This window comes from Lissotriton helveticus, chromosome 1_2, assembly GCF_964261635.1.
Source record: "Lissotriton helveticus chromosome 1_2, aLisHel1.1, whole genome shotgun sequence".
Classification (NCBI taxonomy): Eukaryota; Metazoa; Chordata; class Amphibia; order Caudata; family Salamandridae; genus Lissotriton; species Lissotriton helveticus.
In genome coordinates this window covers 453,112,351-453,127,527 of record NC_136058.1, presented here as the reverse complement: position 1 = coordinate 453,127,527, position 15,177 = coordinate 453,112,351, and the positions used below count along the sequence as shown (strand labels likewise).

Here is a 15,177-nt window from a genome sequence, read left to right as displayed (position 1 = left end):
TGCATAAAGCCATTATCTGACCCAGGGTGGTGTGGAGTGCAAAAAACGATGGATTTGGGCCCAGATCTTTTGACTGTTCAAGAAGCCTAAGGAATAGCAAAGACTTGAAGCTCTTCTGCCCTCAGCACTGGGGACTGTGCGTTTTGTGCTGCAACAGAAGAAAAAGCAACCAGACGCCGCCTACAACGCTACTGCCAACTTCGTGTCCTGAAGGCACCGCAGAGGGCCCTGCCGCACCGCGACCTTTGTCTCACCGATGACGCCTGCTGACGCCTCCACAGAGCCACTGCTCGCACCGCACCCTGTGGGCACTGCACTCCACACCGCCTCGCGACGACTCCTTGGTATCCCCAATGATGCCGCACCACGCCGAAATCTACGCTGCTGCTTGCACTGTGGTTCGAGGGCACGGCTCGTAAAGTTACATGACGCACCACCCTCATCCCATACTGCAGCCTTGGGCTACCGGCGGCATTGACTCCAGACGAGAGCGCTTCAACGATGACGCTTCTTGCACCGTGACCTGCGAGCACCGCATTCACTTCGCACCGTGACCCTGGTCTCACCGACGTTGCCATCTAAAGCCGCCACCGAGCTGCTGCTCACAAGCGACCTGAGGGCACCGCACCGGTGCACTTCACACAGCAGCATCTGACACCTGCCGACGCCAGCGTGCCTAACTTCAACAGGAAGAGTTCAATCTGCAACGCATGTAACTACGGATGCTGTGCTTTCGGAAGTTTAACGAGAGATCGCCTACGCCCTGCGTTTCTAAAAGGTACTGTTTGCGTGTCTTCCCGACACCGTAGCTGGCCTGCGACACCGCAGTCAGCCAGAACTGTTAGGATTTGTTTGCTCACGACGCCGGGATAGCCCCCGATGGAGCTATTGACATCAAGGTACTGTTTTTCAAGCATTTTTTGATAGCTAAAGATTTTTAAATATTGTACTGTAAAATGTTATCATATTGAAGTCTTGTCTTAAGTAAATAAAAATATTGGATATTTTTCTAACTGGTGTGGTGTCCTTTTCTAGTGCTTTCACTGTATTACTGTTGGTTAAGTGCAAATGCTTTACACGCTGCCTCTAACATAAGCCTGACTGCTCGTGCCAAGCTACTAAGGGTGTATGCAGGGGTTATTTTAGGAGTGTAACTCCCTTGTCCTGACTAGAGTACCTTGGAATCGCTTGAGGGAAAGCCCGTCCTCTCTGCAGTCCAATGGCAGGAGTCTGCCTGTGTCCTAGGCGCTGCTATCTGACAACACCCAAGCCCCATAGTCGCAGCCCCAGGCCTTGACTTCGGTGCTCAGGTGCTCCGAGGGAAGGCCTGTGCTTGAATGCTCAGGCCCTAGAAAACGGCCTGCCTGAGTCTGAGCAAGTTGTTGCTGTACGGAACCACACTGTCTCCACGCGCGCTTCTATGCAGCGTAAGATAGGTGGCGCTGTTGGGCTAAACTAAATAATGAAGAGGCCTGCGCACAAACAAAATTATCTTTACAACAGAAAAAAGTGCTACAGGATTACGTTTTATAATATAAACATTTAACTAGTGGGAGAGGAGTTGGCCTAACGGCTAGGGCGCTCGACCTCGGACCTGGAGGAACTGGGTTCGAGTCTCGGTAACGTCGCCAAAACCTCCTGTGATTCTGGGCAAATCACTTAATCTCCCCGTGCCTAAAATGAAAGTAACTTAAAAATGTAACGTAACTGGAAAAATATGTAAAGCGCTCTGATACCTGATTCGGTTCGGGTCTAGTTCGCGCTATATAAAACTCTGCAAAAAAAAAAAACAACTAGTTTTGTCCTCAAAATAAGGCTGTGAGCTACTAGAAGGGAATTGGTAAGCTACCAGTAGCTCGCGATCGACTGGTTGGAGACACCTGCATTTGGTGTTAAAAGAGCCCTTATGTACTATATAGATATGACCCAAACCTGTCATAAAACTAAACAGTTATTTGTAGCATTCGCTAAACCTCTAAGAAGGACTGCTATTTCAAAGCTGGGAATTGCTTGCTGGCTAGTCGAGTGTAATCAAACATGCAAATCAAAGCCAAAAGGTAGCTCATGGCACCTCCAAGGCCACACTCCTAGTAAAAGAGCAGCATCAATTGCTTTTTTTTTTAAAGGCAATATTCCTATTGCAAACATTTGTAGCATTGCTGCTTGGTCCACACCACACACTGTGGCCCCCCAATTATGGAACTCTCTGCCTCTTACTCTTCGGGGAGCCACTAGTTTATTAGCCTTTAGAAAGGATCTTAAAACTTGGCTATTCACCCAGTAGGTCTCCTGTTTTGCTGTCTGTTTTGTTATTATTCGCTATTCTCATCCTCTTTTTAAATGTGTTATGTTTGCAGCCTACCATAAATAAAAGCGCCGGGACACTCTTTTTGAGTAGCCGTGCGCTCTATAAAAACCAATATAACATAACATAACATAACACTTTCACTAAGCACTGCTGTCTGGACGTCCTAGCAAAACAGCAGTCCCAGGTGGGAGAAACTGTTCTACGTCCTCACTTATGGACCTGTTGACTATGTTCAGGCTTGTTGACGGGTCAAAACTATGGCAAATACTAAGGGCAATGGGCATAGAAGACGGTCTCATGAGTTTGCTAAATGTATTTTTACATAATTGCCTTTGGTCATCAGTTCACTGTGGGCCTGTGTCTGAATTCACCACTCCATTTCAGTCAAGCAGAAATGAATTCAGGGCTGGTTTGGCACTGTTTGCATTTCCCTTGCATGTCAGCGACTTTGAGAGAGAGCTTTAGGTCATCCCCCTTGTTGTATGGCCGTTGGGGTCATTATCGACATTGCTAAGTTAGCATGAGCACTGATGCCATGATGCTGCTTTTGCGCACGTTACTACATTACATCATTTTGCAAGTCTATGTTTGTGCCTTTCACAGGAGACCTGTCTGCTTTCTGCGTTCTCTGTGTGGAGTTTAGTCTGAACACAAGTGTAAGGTTGATAAACAATTCCCTCACCAAGCGTGTGTGTTAAACTAACATGCAACCCCATAATATCAAAGCACTGGTTTCCAGCAGCTGTGTAGCATGTTTTGTCTAAGTGCTAGAGACTGACCAGAACAGAATAACCAGGGGAAAAGTCTGAGATCATTGTTATATAGACCCAAAAGTATTTCACTTAGTGTACTTGGATCTTAAAAGGGGCATGTCTTTCTCTTGTTGCCTTATCCATCTATAATTGTAGCAGTTCAGGTTTCTTTTTCTTAACCTTGTGACGTGAGACCCTGACAAAGTACTCCACTAGAGTTAAAAGGTAGAGTGTGGAATTAATTGCCTCAGACCGTGAAATCCATAATAAACAAAGAGCGAGAACCTGTATTCGACCCTCCCCAAATCCCAGTCCTTGTATTTCCTGGGTTTGCCATTGTAAGCGGCTCCGTTGTCATGGCAAAGAGCTATGGTGACATTCGACACACCTGCCCGGTACACCTCCTACGTCCGGATCTGAGCAGATCCCATTGACTAGGAGTCTAATTTTCATAAGTAGCATGGCCCAAGTTTAATGTTGGTGACCTATCTCTAGTTGGCTAAGCAGTACGAGGACTCCTGTTCAGTGATACATCTAGCCATTAAGGATTAAAATACAACACTTAAGGTTTAATCCTTCTAACACAGTAGCCTCAAAAATCCTCCGCTCTTTGTGGGACTGAGAATTCCTAACCCGTTACTAGTTAAACTATGTTGTCCGAATACATTTTATCCTTTAAAAGTATCTTTAGTATCTCAATAATAAAAAAAGATTTCAAAAAGCAGAGAAGAGTGAACACGTCTGTATGGCTCCTCCTTTTTGGGTCTCGCTGGCAATGCATCCGCAAGCGGATGCATGTGTCCAGCTGGAGACGTATAGCGATCAGTCTGGGGGGAAGGAGGACAAGAGGGTGTACGAGCTTTCTTTCGTGGATTCATGTGGGCGAACGCGCACGCCGCGTCCCGCGCCGTACACATGCGCGCGCAGACAGACACTCGCTCACACACACCCCCTCCCCCACAGTCACACACACGCACTCCAAGACACATACACACACACACGCACGCACACACACAGCCCGCCCCCCCCGCACGCACGTGCGCAGACACACGTTCCCCCCCCCCCCCGCCGCAGCTCAGCAACCCACTCACCGGCTTCCTTCGTGCGGCGGCTCTCCTCAGCTGCAGGGCCCGGCAGCAGGACTCTTCTTCCCTCCTTCGGCACCGGGGCGCAGGGTAGGCTCCTGCCTGCTCCGGTGGCGCTCCAAACAATCACGGCTCTTCCGTGGGGGGCGGGGTAGGCACCCGCCCTCCTACTTCCTGTTTCCGGTTGTCGCGCCGGCCTGCCTGACTTCCTGGTCGCAGGCCGGCAGAGTAACGAGGATGTTTGATTTGCGGTATTTATTTATTTATGCATTTTTATATAGCGCGGACTTTACCCGAAGGCGGTATTTATTTATGTATTTATGCATTTTTATATAGCGCGGACTTTACCCGAAGGAGTCAGAGCGCTTCACATTAGGAACAGAAATGAAACATAATGAGAAACATTACGAAAGAACAGGTTGAAAAAACATACGTTACTTACATAAGGTAATAGTGACAATTGTGAGCAAACAAAATACATGAGGTAGTAAAAACTATGAGCAACCAAAAATACATGAGGTAGTAAAGGTAATAGTGACAATCGTGAGCAAACAAAATACTGGAGTAAAAATTGTGAGCAACCAAAATACATGAGGTAGTCCAAAGTGCACAAGAGGAAATGAAAGTGACAAGTGTGCAGTTATAAGAGAAAACAGAGTATAATTAGAGGTATAGTCCTGCAATAGGTGCCATGACACTCAGGCTCAGGAACAAGCGTTACATGGGCAAGGTGGCACTTGTGCAAGTATCAAAGGCAAAGACATGTGAGAGGTAGCAGCCGTGTGTTGCAAGGGCAGAGTGGTGTGTGCATGTTACAAAAGGGCACCGAACACCAGTACATGGAAAATACTGCAAAAAGGCAGACCCTCCAACCACAGGCATACACTGGGAAGGCACTTCCATGGTCATGGAAAGTAGAAATTATCAGTAGTGGGAAGTCTTCCTCACAAATAGCAAGAGGACGTGAATTACTTTTGGAGGTGTCTCTGGAGGAGGAGAACTTTGAGGTCCCTTTTGAAGGCCTGGGAGGAGGCGGTGGTCCGGAGCTTTTTTTGTCCTCTCGCGGTTTGTAAATACAAAACATATTGCATTACAAATGCTATAGGTATCACATTTGCGAAAGTTATAACTATTGGCATTGTAAATGACGAAGCTATTAATTTAGCTATTTAAAAAAAAGAAACATAAATAAAAACTTTGGCATTTACAATACCAATAGCTCAAACTTTCCTAATGCGAGACCTATTGCATTGCAAATGCTTGTTGTTATTTATCCACAACTAGCACTCGGGCCTTTGATAGCGGATATCCAGTAGAAAAAGCCATAAATAATTGTCTCTCCCATATTCAACAGTCTCATCACTGTAAATACTCCAGTATCCTATTATTATTTTATTTTAATTCATGGTTTTGCATGAGCCAAATATCATGTCTGCTTTTATCATAACATCTTCAACTTCATACACATTAATCATCTGCTCTTATGCGCTATACAGATACATTGCACACATTAATCTTTGTGTTTTCACATCCATAATGATCATCCCATATTGGAATGGCCAGATGTATTTAAACAAACTGCTACCCATGGAATCCTAAACTGTGGCCGTTGTCAGTAAGTAGATTTTGTCGCACTGAGACTTCTTACTTTAATGATGACCGACTGGTCCCTGCTTACTAATGATTATTGAGGAGCTTCTTCTCTTTCAGTATAAACTCTTATTAAGATTTCAGCATTCGCATTTATTAAAGGACTTGGTTAACAATTCAGTCATTGTGATTGGTCCTTATGTGGCTTAAGTACGATCATGAGGACTGGTTCTTTCATTTATAATTCAAATTATACTATATCACAGCTGTTATTGAATAATTCTGTCACATAGGAACCACATAAAACACAAAGTTTCATAGTGCTCTACAGGAAATCTTTCAAGACCAGGGGATTTTCCTTTGCTTAACCTTTAAATATATTTTTCCTCTAATATGCTTTGTTTCTACTTTTTGTTTTCTGGCTACCGATAATTTTCCCACATGAACCCTTGTTGAAGAGGAAGCCATTCTTTGTCTACTTCAACCAGTTCACGTAACAAAGAAAAATAGAGTACATTTTATAGAGGCCCCTTCCCCTTGCTCCCTGTAACTTTTAGATACTTATAGTATAAGTTCTCCTGATTTTTATCGTAGTTGTATGTAAGACTCAGTATCGTCTTTTATTTTCGCTTATCTGATTGTTTACTGACATTCTATTAGAACATGACTGCTATCTGATCATGCTACTGAAGTTTATATTGCACCCAATATTATGTCGCGTCACCCTCATGCTATCGTCCTCCCCTGTTTCTGTGAAGCGCTCTGATATCTGTAAAGATCTTGTTCGCGCTATATAAAACTGAATAAATAAATAAATAGATTCATGTTCCCTCCGTGGGTCTTGTTTGGTTAGTTTGCCATTAGTGATCCCGAGTGTATAAAACATTTTTTGTGGGCTAACAATTGCTCATTCTTTTTCCATTGTCCTAATTTTTGTACTACTCTAAAGTGGTCTTGTTCTGTTTTTCTTCATACATTATGTTGATTTCATAATTTGTTGTTAAAACTTTTCTTTTTGGATCCATTCTATTTCTAGTTGCACAAATTTATTTTTAAGTGACTTCAGTTCCTGCTCTTTAAGCTCCTAGGGTCCTGTATTAGACCAGGGTAGTGCACCCTTTCCATGTCGCAGGCCACTATTAAATGAATATATTGGGGGGAGACTAGGGCAGTGTGCCCTTTCATTGTTGCTACCCCGCCATAGCCTGTACTTTTCTATAGGGAGATCTCCACCCCTGTGGTAGAGCTCTCTGTTTATGTGTGAAAAATTACTAGTAGTAACTTAACACTTGTGAATTCTGTCCTGATGTCTCTACCCCCTAAACTGGAGGCATGTAAATTTGAACTTGGGTGTAAATCTATACTCCGAAATGGTGAAAAGCAAAAAAGTGTAGACTTGATTCTGAGTGCAGAAGTGCATTTACACAACCGTAAAGCAACAACATTAAGTTTACCTTTGTGAATAGAACTGTCTTTTGTTGTGAGGCTAGCCCTTTTAAACGGGGCTAAGTTGCGATAAGGCAGGTATTAAACCTGTTAATTTCACACTTACGTTTGCTTACTTTGGTTTGTTTATCATTCAGATGGAACAATTAGGCAGTGATGTCCAGAGATGCAGTGTGGCGAGGGGTCCTTGCGATGAAACCGAGGTTTTATGAGCTGTAAATGGCCTTTAGTATAGCGTTCAGGTGTTGAGATACATGTTACGGGACTTGGCAACATGGTTCAGCCCAGGCCTCAGAAGCTGACCAGGGATTTTCTTAAACCAATGTTTGTTGCTTGCCTGTATGCTTTGCCTATCAAACTACTATTACTCTGCATTAAATTAGTTCAGATAGTAAGTTTTTGTACCAATTCACATTCAGTAACGGTCTCTGGTTTTAATTCTGCAGGTACCTGAAGCTGGACAGAAAAAGTGAAATGTCAGTTTAGTAAGAAAATTCCTCATAGAACAAAGGTTTATTCTGAAGATGTGAAGCTGCCTCGGTGTTCCACGAAGGAAGAAATGTGTAGAAGCCAAGAGTGATGAGGAACTGAGAGCTAAGAAAACTACTGAATGACTTTCTGATTCCATATGTTTCAATATAAATCACTTAACCTTCAAAGTAAAATCACCATATATTTTTTTTTTTTTAAAGTGGTTTCGAAAAACATTTAAGGTTTAAATAGCCTGCCGTGAATGGAATGCAGCGGTAAACTGAAAGGGGACAGGTCAATATTTACTTCATGGTGCATATTGGATAAAACAACCTCTTGTGATTTGTGTGATGCAACATTAGGAATTCTGTTGGGAACAAGAAGAATACTTTGCAGAGCTTGATGCTTTTTCTTAGACCAAAGCAATCACTACAAAATTAGTGAACAGAGGTTAGTTTGAACACTCAACTGATTAAGGACGAAGGAACAGTCTCAGGACATAAGAACGTCATTGAAATAGCTGTTTCCCAGATTACGGCAAAGGCTCTAAAGTTGTTCTTTCCAACCTTAGAATTCATTAACCCTACTGTAGACCTTGCCACCTCACAAGTCCTTATCTCCTGAATTTATATGTATGTAAACTGTATCCAAATTGTACATATAAATCCTAGTCAAATACCTTAGTTTTTTTTTTTTTAATTTCTAAAGAACTTAATGAGAAAGCTTCAGTCACAAGTAAAGCCTGCTGCTGCATGAGAAACCGCATAAAGGTGGAGGCATTAACCCCACTATAGAAGCTCTTCTTTAGCCAGTAGGAAATCGCTGAGAAAGTTAACGTTACAACTTACATCGGCTTCCTATAGGGTTAACAACATAATAAACACAAGAAATGGTGATAATGGTCTAAATGCAATCGTTGAGAAGGCTTCTTGTAGATTATTTCACAGGTTAGTGTTGAACATTTTCTAAACATGTCAAGACTCTGGAAAATAATTAAGATCAAGATAGGACATAAAAAACGCAAAACCCAACGTGTTAAGAAACCATCTTTTAAATGCACTGATTGCAAGAAAACCTTTAAATTTCAATCCCACCTTGAGAGACATAAGAGAAAGCACACTGGGGAAAAACCTTACCAGTGCTCTGAATGCCAGAAATGCTTTAGTCTAAAATCTACACTCATTCAGCATGAGAAAACGCACAAGGGGGAAAAGACTTATAAGTGTGCTGAATGTCAGAAAAGCTTCACTCAGAGAGCAAGTCTCACTAAACACGAGAGAACACATACTGGAGAAAAACCCTTTCAATGTTCTGTATGTGAAAAAGCCTTTAGTTACAAATTTACCCTGACTCTACACGAGAGAACCCATTCTGGCCAAAAACCTTATCAGTGCTTTGTATGTTACAAACCCTTCAGTCAGAAATCTGATTGCACTAAACATGAGAGAACACACACAGGACATAAGCCTTATCAGTGCTCCGTATGCCAGAAAAGCTTCATTCAGAAAGCCAATCTAACTCAACACGAGAGGATTCACACTGGGCAAAAACCGTACCAGTGCATGGAATGCCTAAAAAGCTTCAGTCAGAAATCCAATCTCACTCAACATATGAGAACCCACAGTGTTGAAAAACCATATCAGTGCACTGAGTGCCAGAAATGCTTTGTTCTTGAGGCCAGGCTCACTCAACACGAGAGAACACACACTGGGCATAAGCCTTTTCAATGTTTTAAATGCAATAAAAGTTTTAGTCAGAAAGTAAATCTAACTAAGCATGAGAAAACACACACAGGGCTTATCAGTACCTTGGAGCAGGTGGCTTTGGAACAGATAAATGAGCAGATGCCACAAACAGTGAGTAAGGTGGCCCTCGAACAGAAAGATGAGCAGCAGCCGCAAACAATGCATTGGGTGGCCATGGCACAGGAAAATGAGCAGCTGCCGCAAACCCTATATAAGGTGGCCCCGAAACAGATAAATGAGCAGCTGCCACGAACAATAAATGCGGTGGCCTCGAAACAGATAAATGAGGTGGCCATGGAACAGGAAGATGAGCAGCGGCCGCAAACCATAAATAAAGTGGCCTCGAAACATATAAATGAGGTGGCCATGGAACAGGAAGATGAGCAGCTGCAGCAAACCATAAATAAGGTGGCCTTAAAACAGACAAATGAGCAGTTTTCACAAACAATACATGAGGTGGCCATTGAACCGAAAGATGAGCAGCTGCCGCAAACAATAAATGAGGTGGCCATGGAACAGATAAATGAGCAGCTGCCACAAACAACAACAAATGAGGTGGCAATGGAACAGATACATGATCAAACTCCACAAGCAACAAGTGAAATGGCTATGAAACTAATAAATGAGCAGCTGCCACAAACAACAAATGAGGTGGCTGTGGGGAAGATAAATGAGCAGCTGCCACAAACCACAACTGAGGTGGCCCTGGAGAAGATAAATGAGCAGCTGCCACAAACAACAAATGAGGTGGCTGTGGAGAAGATAAATGAGCAGCTGCCACAAACAACAACAAATGAGGAGGCCATGGAACAGATAAATGAGCAGCTGCCTCAAACAACAACTGAGGTGGCCCTGGAAAAGATAAATGAGCAGCTGCCACAAACGACAACTAATGAGGAGGCCATGGAAAAGATAAATGAGCAGCTTCCACAAACTACAACTGAGGTGGCCCTGGAAAAGCTAAATGAGCAGCTGCCACAAACAACAAATGAGGTGGCCCTGGAAAAGATAAATGAGCAGCTGCCACAAACGACAACTGAGGTGGCCCTGGAAAAGATAAATGAGCAGCTGCCACAAACGACAACTAATGAGGTGGCCTTGGTACAAAAAAACTAGCAGCTGCCACAAACAACAACAAATGAGATTAAAGAGGAGATAAAATAATTCTAAAGCATCGTAGCAAAATTTCTGGTCTGTCTTGCAGGTCTGAAATTATAACTAGCCACAAATATAAATAAAAAGCAATTGATGTAAACATAAGAATCTCTCCATAGCACTCTGTTTATTTAGAAAAGACCACACATTCCCAGATTGCACATTCCAAGAATAGGAAGCGAGGGGCCATATTGAAATAGATTAAACTAATATTACCAATAATAGGCCTGGATGAATACATAACCACATCGAAAGATTCCAGTGTACAGAATGTACTGCAGTATGGGTTATTGAGGGCCAACCCGAAGTCCAACATCAAACTTGGACACGCATTTTGCAAAACAGAAGTCCTTAAAGGAACGAAAGGGATCATTGTCCTTGTGTTACAGGTGATACCCTCTGCAATCTGCGTGGGTCTGACTCACAGTCTGAAGCCCTCTGCATACTCTTCCAAGGCTTGGAGAGATAGGACCACTTCATCTTCTGGCCACCATTTTGGATGTGAGGGGATGTGAAAGTTCAGTCCTGTAGTGGACCGCCTTATTACACAGTCCCACAGTGACCACCACTTACCTTCACTAGAGTGCTTCCCCAAACTAGTAGAATTCCCCTCAGGTATCCGGATTACTGATAACTGGGTAGAAAAGCATAAAGAGAATGCTTCTCACTCCATTGGTTGCTGATTACGCCCCATCCATTGGATATTATCTTTCATGTGGTCCGTGACCTTTGACTATTTTGACCTGCAGTCCTCCTGTTCTAATTCAGACTGTGTTTCTAGGCCCAGGTATCGTTTTAAGATATATTGCTTGTTTTCTGCTTTCGGAGTGTTCTGAAGAGCGTTATACGCACGTGTTACATATGCAAGATCACAACAATGCATTATTTTTGTTAATGCTTTCATATTATATTTCTTTCAAGTGACGCTTTTTAATGCTATTATCTGCTTTCCAGTTTAAAAAGACGTTCATATTGCTAATGAATTAACTTTTTCAGATGTATATCCTATTTTAACAATTGTAGTTATACATTTTCTTTTGATGGCTGAAGTTGTTATTCCGTTGTGATTTTTCCTTTGATCTAATAAATGACGGAGTCAGACTTTCTGTGAAAAGGTCTTCGAACAGAATGCAGAGAGGGTGGCAGAGACGGGTATATAGTAGATCCCACTGTGGCAGACACGCTGTGATACCCATTTAACTGAGCGCAATATTGTATACAGTTTTGCCTTGTAGATTGGCTAGTGTAATACAAAGTATTGTACCCTGAGGAGACAAAGGTTAGGTGGGCTTGAGAAGCAGATACCTTTTTTTCAGGTTTTTTTCTCCATTTTCTCTGAAGTTTTATGTTAATGACGTTATATGCCTTTTTCATTGTATGCTTGTAATGGATAATAAAGAGTTCTAATTCAGACTCTAGCACCTCCTTTTTTTTTTTTCTTCAAAGCTTGCTTAAAGTTCTGCCTGCATATAAGACCGGGTAAGGGCTTACGTTTGCATGGAACCTTGGCAGTGCTTTTCCTTGCAACCCATCACTCCAAAATGTTTCTCTAATGCATAGAAAAAAAGTAGACACTTGTACATTTCAGCTTTTTTTAAATGACTTCTCATCCAGTTTATTGTGATTGCACATATCTTATGCCTTTCTTATCTTTCATCAAATATATTGACACTTGGCTGGAGACATACTGCTGTTTCTTCAAGACTTCAGTTTTTATTTAACTCCAACAGTTTGTGATGGAGCAGAAAATGTCAACAGTCATAGATGTTAAATATATGGAGCTATTCACAGTAGTATCTTAAATGTAGGAGTGATTACAAGTGTATGTTTACCTGTTTACTGTAGGTGATATTACTACTTTTGGTCATTAACCACATTTGAGTGTGAAGTTACTCAGGAGTGTAGGCTTGAATGTTTCCACCCCCTGAAAAAGGAGGTGATGCCAAATTTGCAAAAAAGTAATTTAATACAGCCAAAAAGAAGCTGTGCCGGGTCAAGCACCGCTCCTTCCCAACCACTGATAGCGGCAACACCCTCCCATAGAAAACAAGCCTTGGCAAACCCAATAGGTTTCGCCTATGCGACATATGTTGGCTTTGTTTAAAATGAGGCACAGCCGTGCGAGCTGCTGTGCTACATAGCTTAAAACATTATAGCTTTTTTCTTTTTTTAATAGAAGCTATACAAATACTACCTAGTCCCCACTGCAGAAAATGACCGCTTTGTGTATTTTCCATATCTAGACCTCTTAAAACTTGGAAGAGAGCTGACAGGCAGGGTATGCATTTAAGTATATCTACATTTCCTTTATATTCAGTTCATTTTGCTGGTTTCTGGTAGAATGTTTGTGTTTCACTTCTCTCAGTCTGAGCTCCTCAAATCGCCAGACATCAAAATAAATAAAGCTATGCATCACCCACATGTCAACAGCTCCAAGACCTATTAATTTCTGCCCCTTCATGGTTTTTGCTAGCTTTTACTTGAATGCATCCCTGCAGGTCTCTGAGAACAAACCACTAGCAGAGGAAAAAATGTGCTCCTACCAGCTGTCGCTGAAAAAAAAAAAACGGAGAGTGGTGGTGATGAGAGAAAAATGTATGTTATTTATAGCAGCGCAAGATGGCTGACTCGCTGCTGAGAATTTGGCTCACGGTTTCTTGGTAGAAGAACGCAAATTAAGCGAATGGTAATTAAGTTGTGGTAATTGGTCCACAGGCTGCTAGAGCAAAGTAGCCTCCCTGTATTGTGTAAACATGTAATATTACTGAACGGCTTGCATTGTTTTACAAGTAAATATCCCACTGCTGCTTGCGGTAAACATCGCTTTATAACTCTGCATAAAGTGCACAAAAGTAATTTTTAGTTGGCAGCACATAAACAATTGGTTGGCTGTTTTGCCACTCGCTCACAAAAACATAAGACTTTCCGCAGCCGCACAAATGAAAAGTGCATGCACAATGAGCATGTTTCAGGGCTGGTGCAAGCAACAATGTGGGGGTAGGGGATCGGATTAGAAGCAAACAATGCAAAAGGAATGTGAGGGAGAAGGGGAGACCATCCGAAAACATGTCAACATGAAATGTTCAAAAGTAAAAGTTGAGAAAAGGAATAACTGGCGAAGCATGCGTTAAGTTGAAGGATGTTGGCTGCCAGCCAGAAACTATTTGATTCAGGCTTCAGGGAACAGCAGAGGAAAGAGAAAGTGAAACTTCATGACATGACCCTGATACTGCTGACTAGAGAGAATCAAGAAAATGAGTGACCAGAAAGCTAATGAATGGTAAGTAATGGGCAGGCTGTAAGCCCCTTTTAAGATTTTTTTATTTTTTTTTATTTTTTAGGTTTCGCCTGGGCCGGAGCACTAGCTCCGCCCAGGAGAAATCTTATGTTCCTACAGTGTGGGGCTTAGTCCCGCCTCTGTCTCCCATTGGCTAGCTCCATAAATGGAGGCTAGCCATTGCGAGACAGAGGCTGTCAATCACGCTTTCCCCGTGAAAACGCGATTCGGGGGCGTTTCTCGGGCTTTTTTAAGTCCCGCCCCTTTGTCCTGGGCCGCGCTGTGATTGGCTGCCGGCCCGGGACACCCCCCTGACGTCATTCCCCGGGCCGGCTGTGATTGGCTGGCCGGCCCGGGACCTGACTTGTTTACAGCTGGTTTTACCTACCAGAAACATATTTAGGTGTCCCACACATAGTGAAATAAAACGCGGCAATTTCGCTCTGTCTAGGTTATAATGAGGTCCTACGTGGAAGAGGGCAATAAATATGGTCCTACTTCTAAGTAGCTGGAACGTCCCGGTTTTTGGTTTACAAAATCGGGTCGCCTAAACTGTAAAGAGCTGCTTCAGGTAACGCTCGCGCTGTGTAGAAATGCAATAATTTAATAGTGACGTCATCAGAGCGCCTCCCACTCCTCGTGACGCCATCGAAGTGCGCGGCAGCGGAGCAGGCCTCGGGTCGGGAAGAGGCTGCAGCAGCTGATCATGGCGTCCTCGCTCTGGAAGGGGCTGGTGGGCCTCGGCTTGTTCGCTTTAGCGCACGCAGCTTTCTCTGCAGCCCAGTGTGAGTGCCGGGGGGATTAGTGGTGTTGCAGGGGACAGTTGCTGTTCATAAAGCACAGAGTGACAAGGACCGAAAAAGACTCCCTTGAGGCTAGAGATCCACGTGTGCGGCAGGTAGCAGGTGCTCCGGTGCACAACGTGCCGGGAGACCCTGAGAAAAGGATTCCCCGTACGCTGTCTGTAGCGAGGGAGAAGTGGGGGCTGTTAGCCGGTGTACGCCAATGAGGCAAAATATCACAGACTAATGTTGGGTGGCAGGTGAGTCTCTGTGTGGGGTGTGGGGCATAGAATAGGTGCGGCCTGTCAAACCTTTGAACCCCCCCCCACAATAAGGATGAAGTCTGGTATTTAAGAGGGTTTTTCCAAAGTCCTCGGGCAATAAAATGGTTTAGGACAGGGGTGGCGAGGAAGACGTCTCCTAGCATAATTCGTGCAATTGCATCTTAATACAAAATACTAACGCAAACAGTTAAAATTGAATTAAAACTCCGACATCAAATATGCCACACATTACAATCGTTAATGACCCAATCCGCGCCGTCAGCCAGTATTGCGAAATCCTTC

General features: G+C 43.3%; 1 protein-coding gene across 3 annotated transcripts; it reads left to right on the top strand.

Annotated features, from left to right (window-relative positions):
* The first annotated feature begins 7,628 nt into the window (after positions 1 to 7,628).
* Positions 7,629 to 11,863, top strand: LOC144807711 (uncharacterized). Of its 3 annotated transcripts, none has more exons than XM_078673362.1 (2): positions 7,629 to 10,342; positions 10,490 to 11,863. In XM_078673362.1, exons 1-2 carry the CDS (start codon positions 8,624 to 8,626, stop codon positions 10,511 to 10,513), a joined length of 1,743 nt encoding a protein of 580 aa, XP_078529488.1. In that variant the 5' UTR covers positions 7,629 to 8,623; the 3' UTR covers positions 10,514 to 11,863. The 3 variants fall into 3 exon arrangements, with proteins under 3 accessions (XP_078529488.1, XP_078529487.1, XP_078529486.1); XM_078673361.1 differs by having other exon boundaries at positions 7,629 to 10,438; XM_078673360.1 differs by having other exon boundaries at positions 7,629 to 11,863.
* Positions 11,864 to 15,177: the final 3,314 nt, after the last annotated feature.

Coding starts and splice junctions, on each gene's coding strand:
- LOC144807711 (XM_078673360.1), top strand. CDS start 8,624: ATGTCAAGACTCTGGAAAATAATTAAGATCAAGATAGGACATAAAAAA.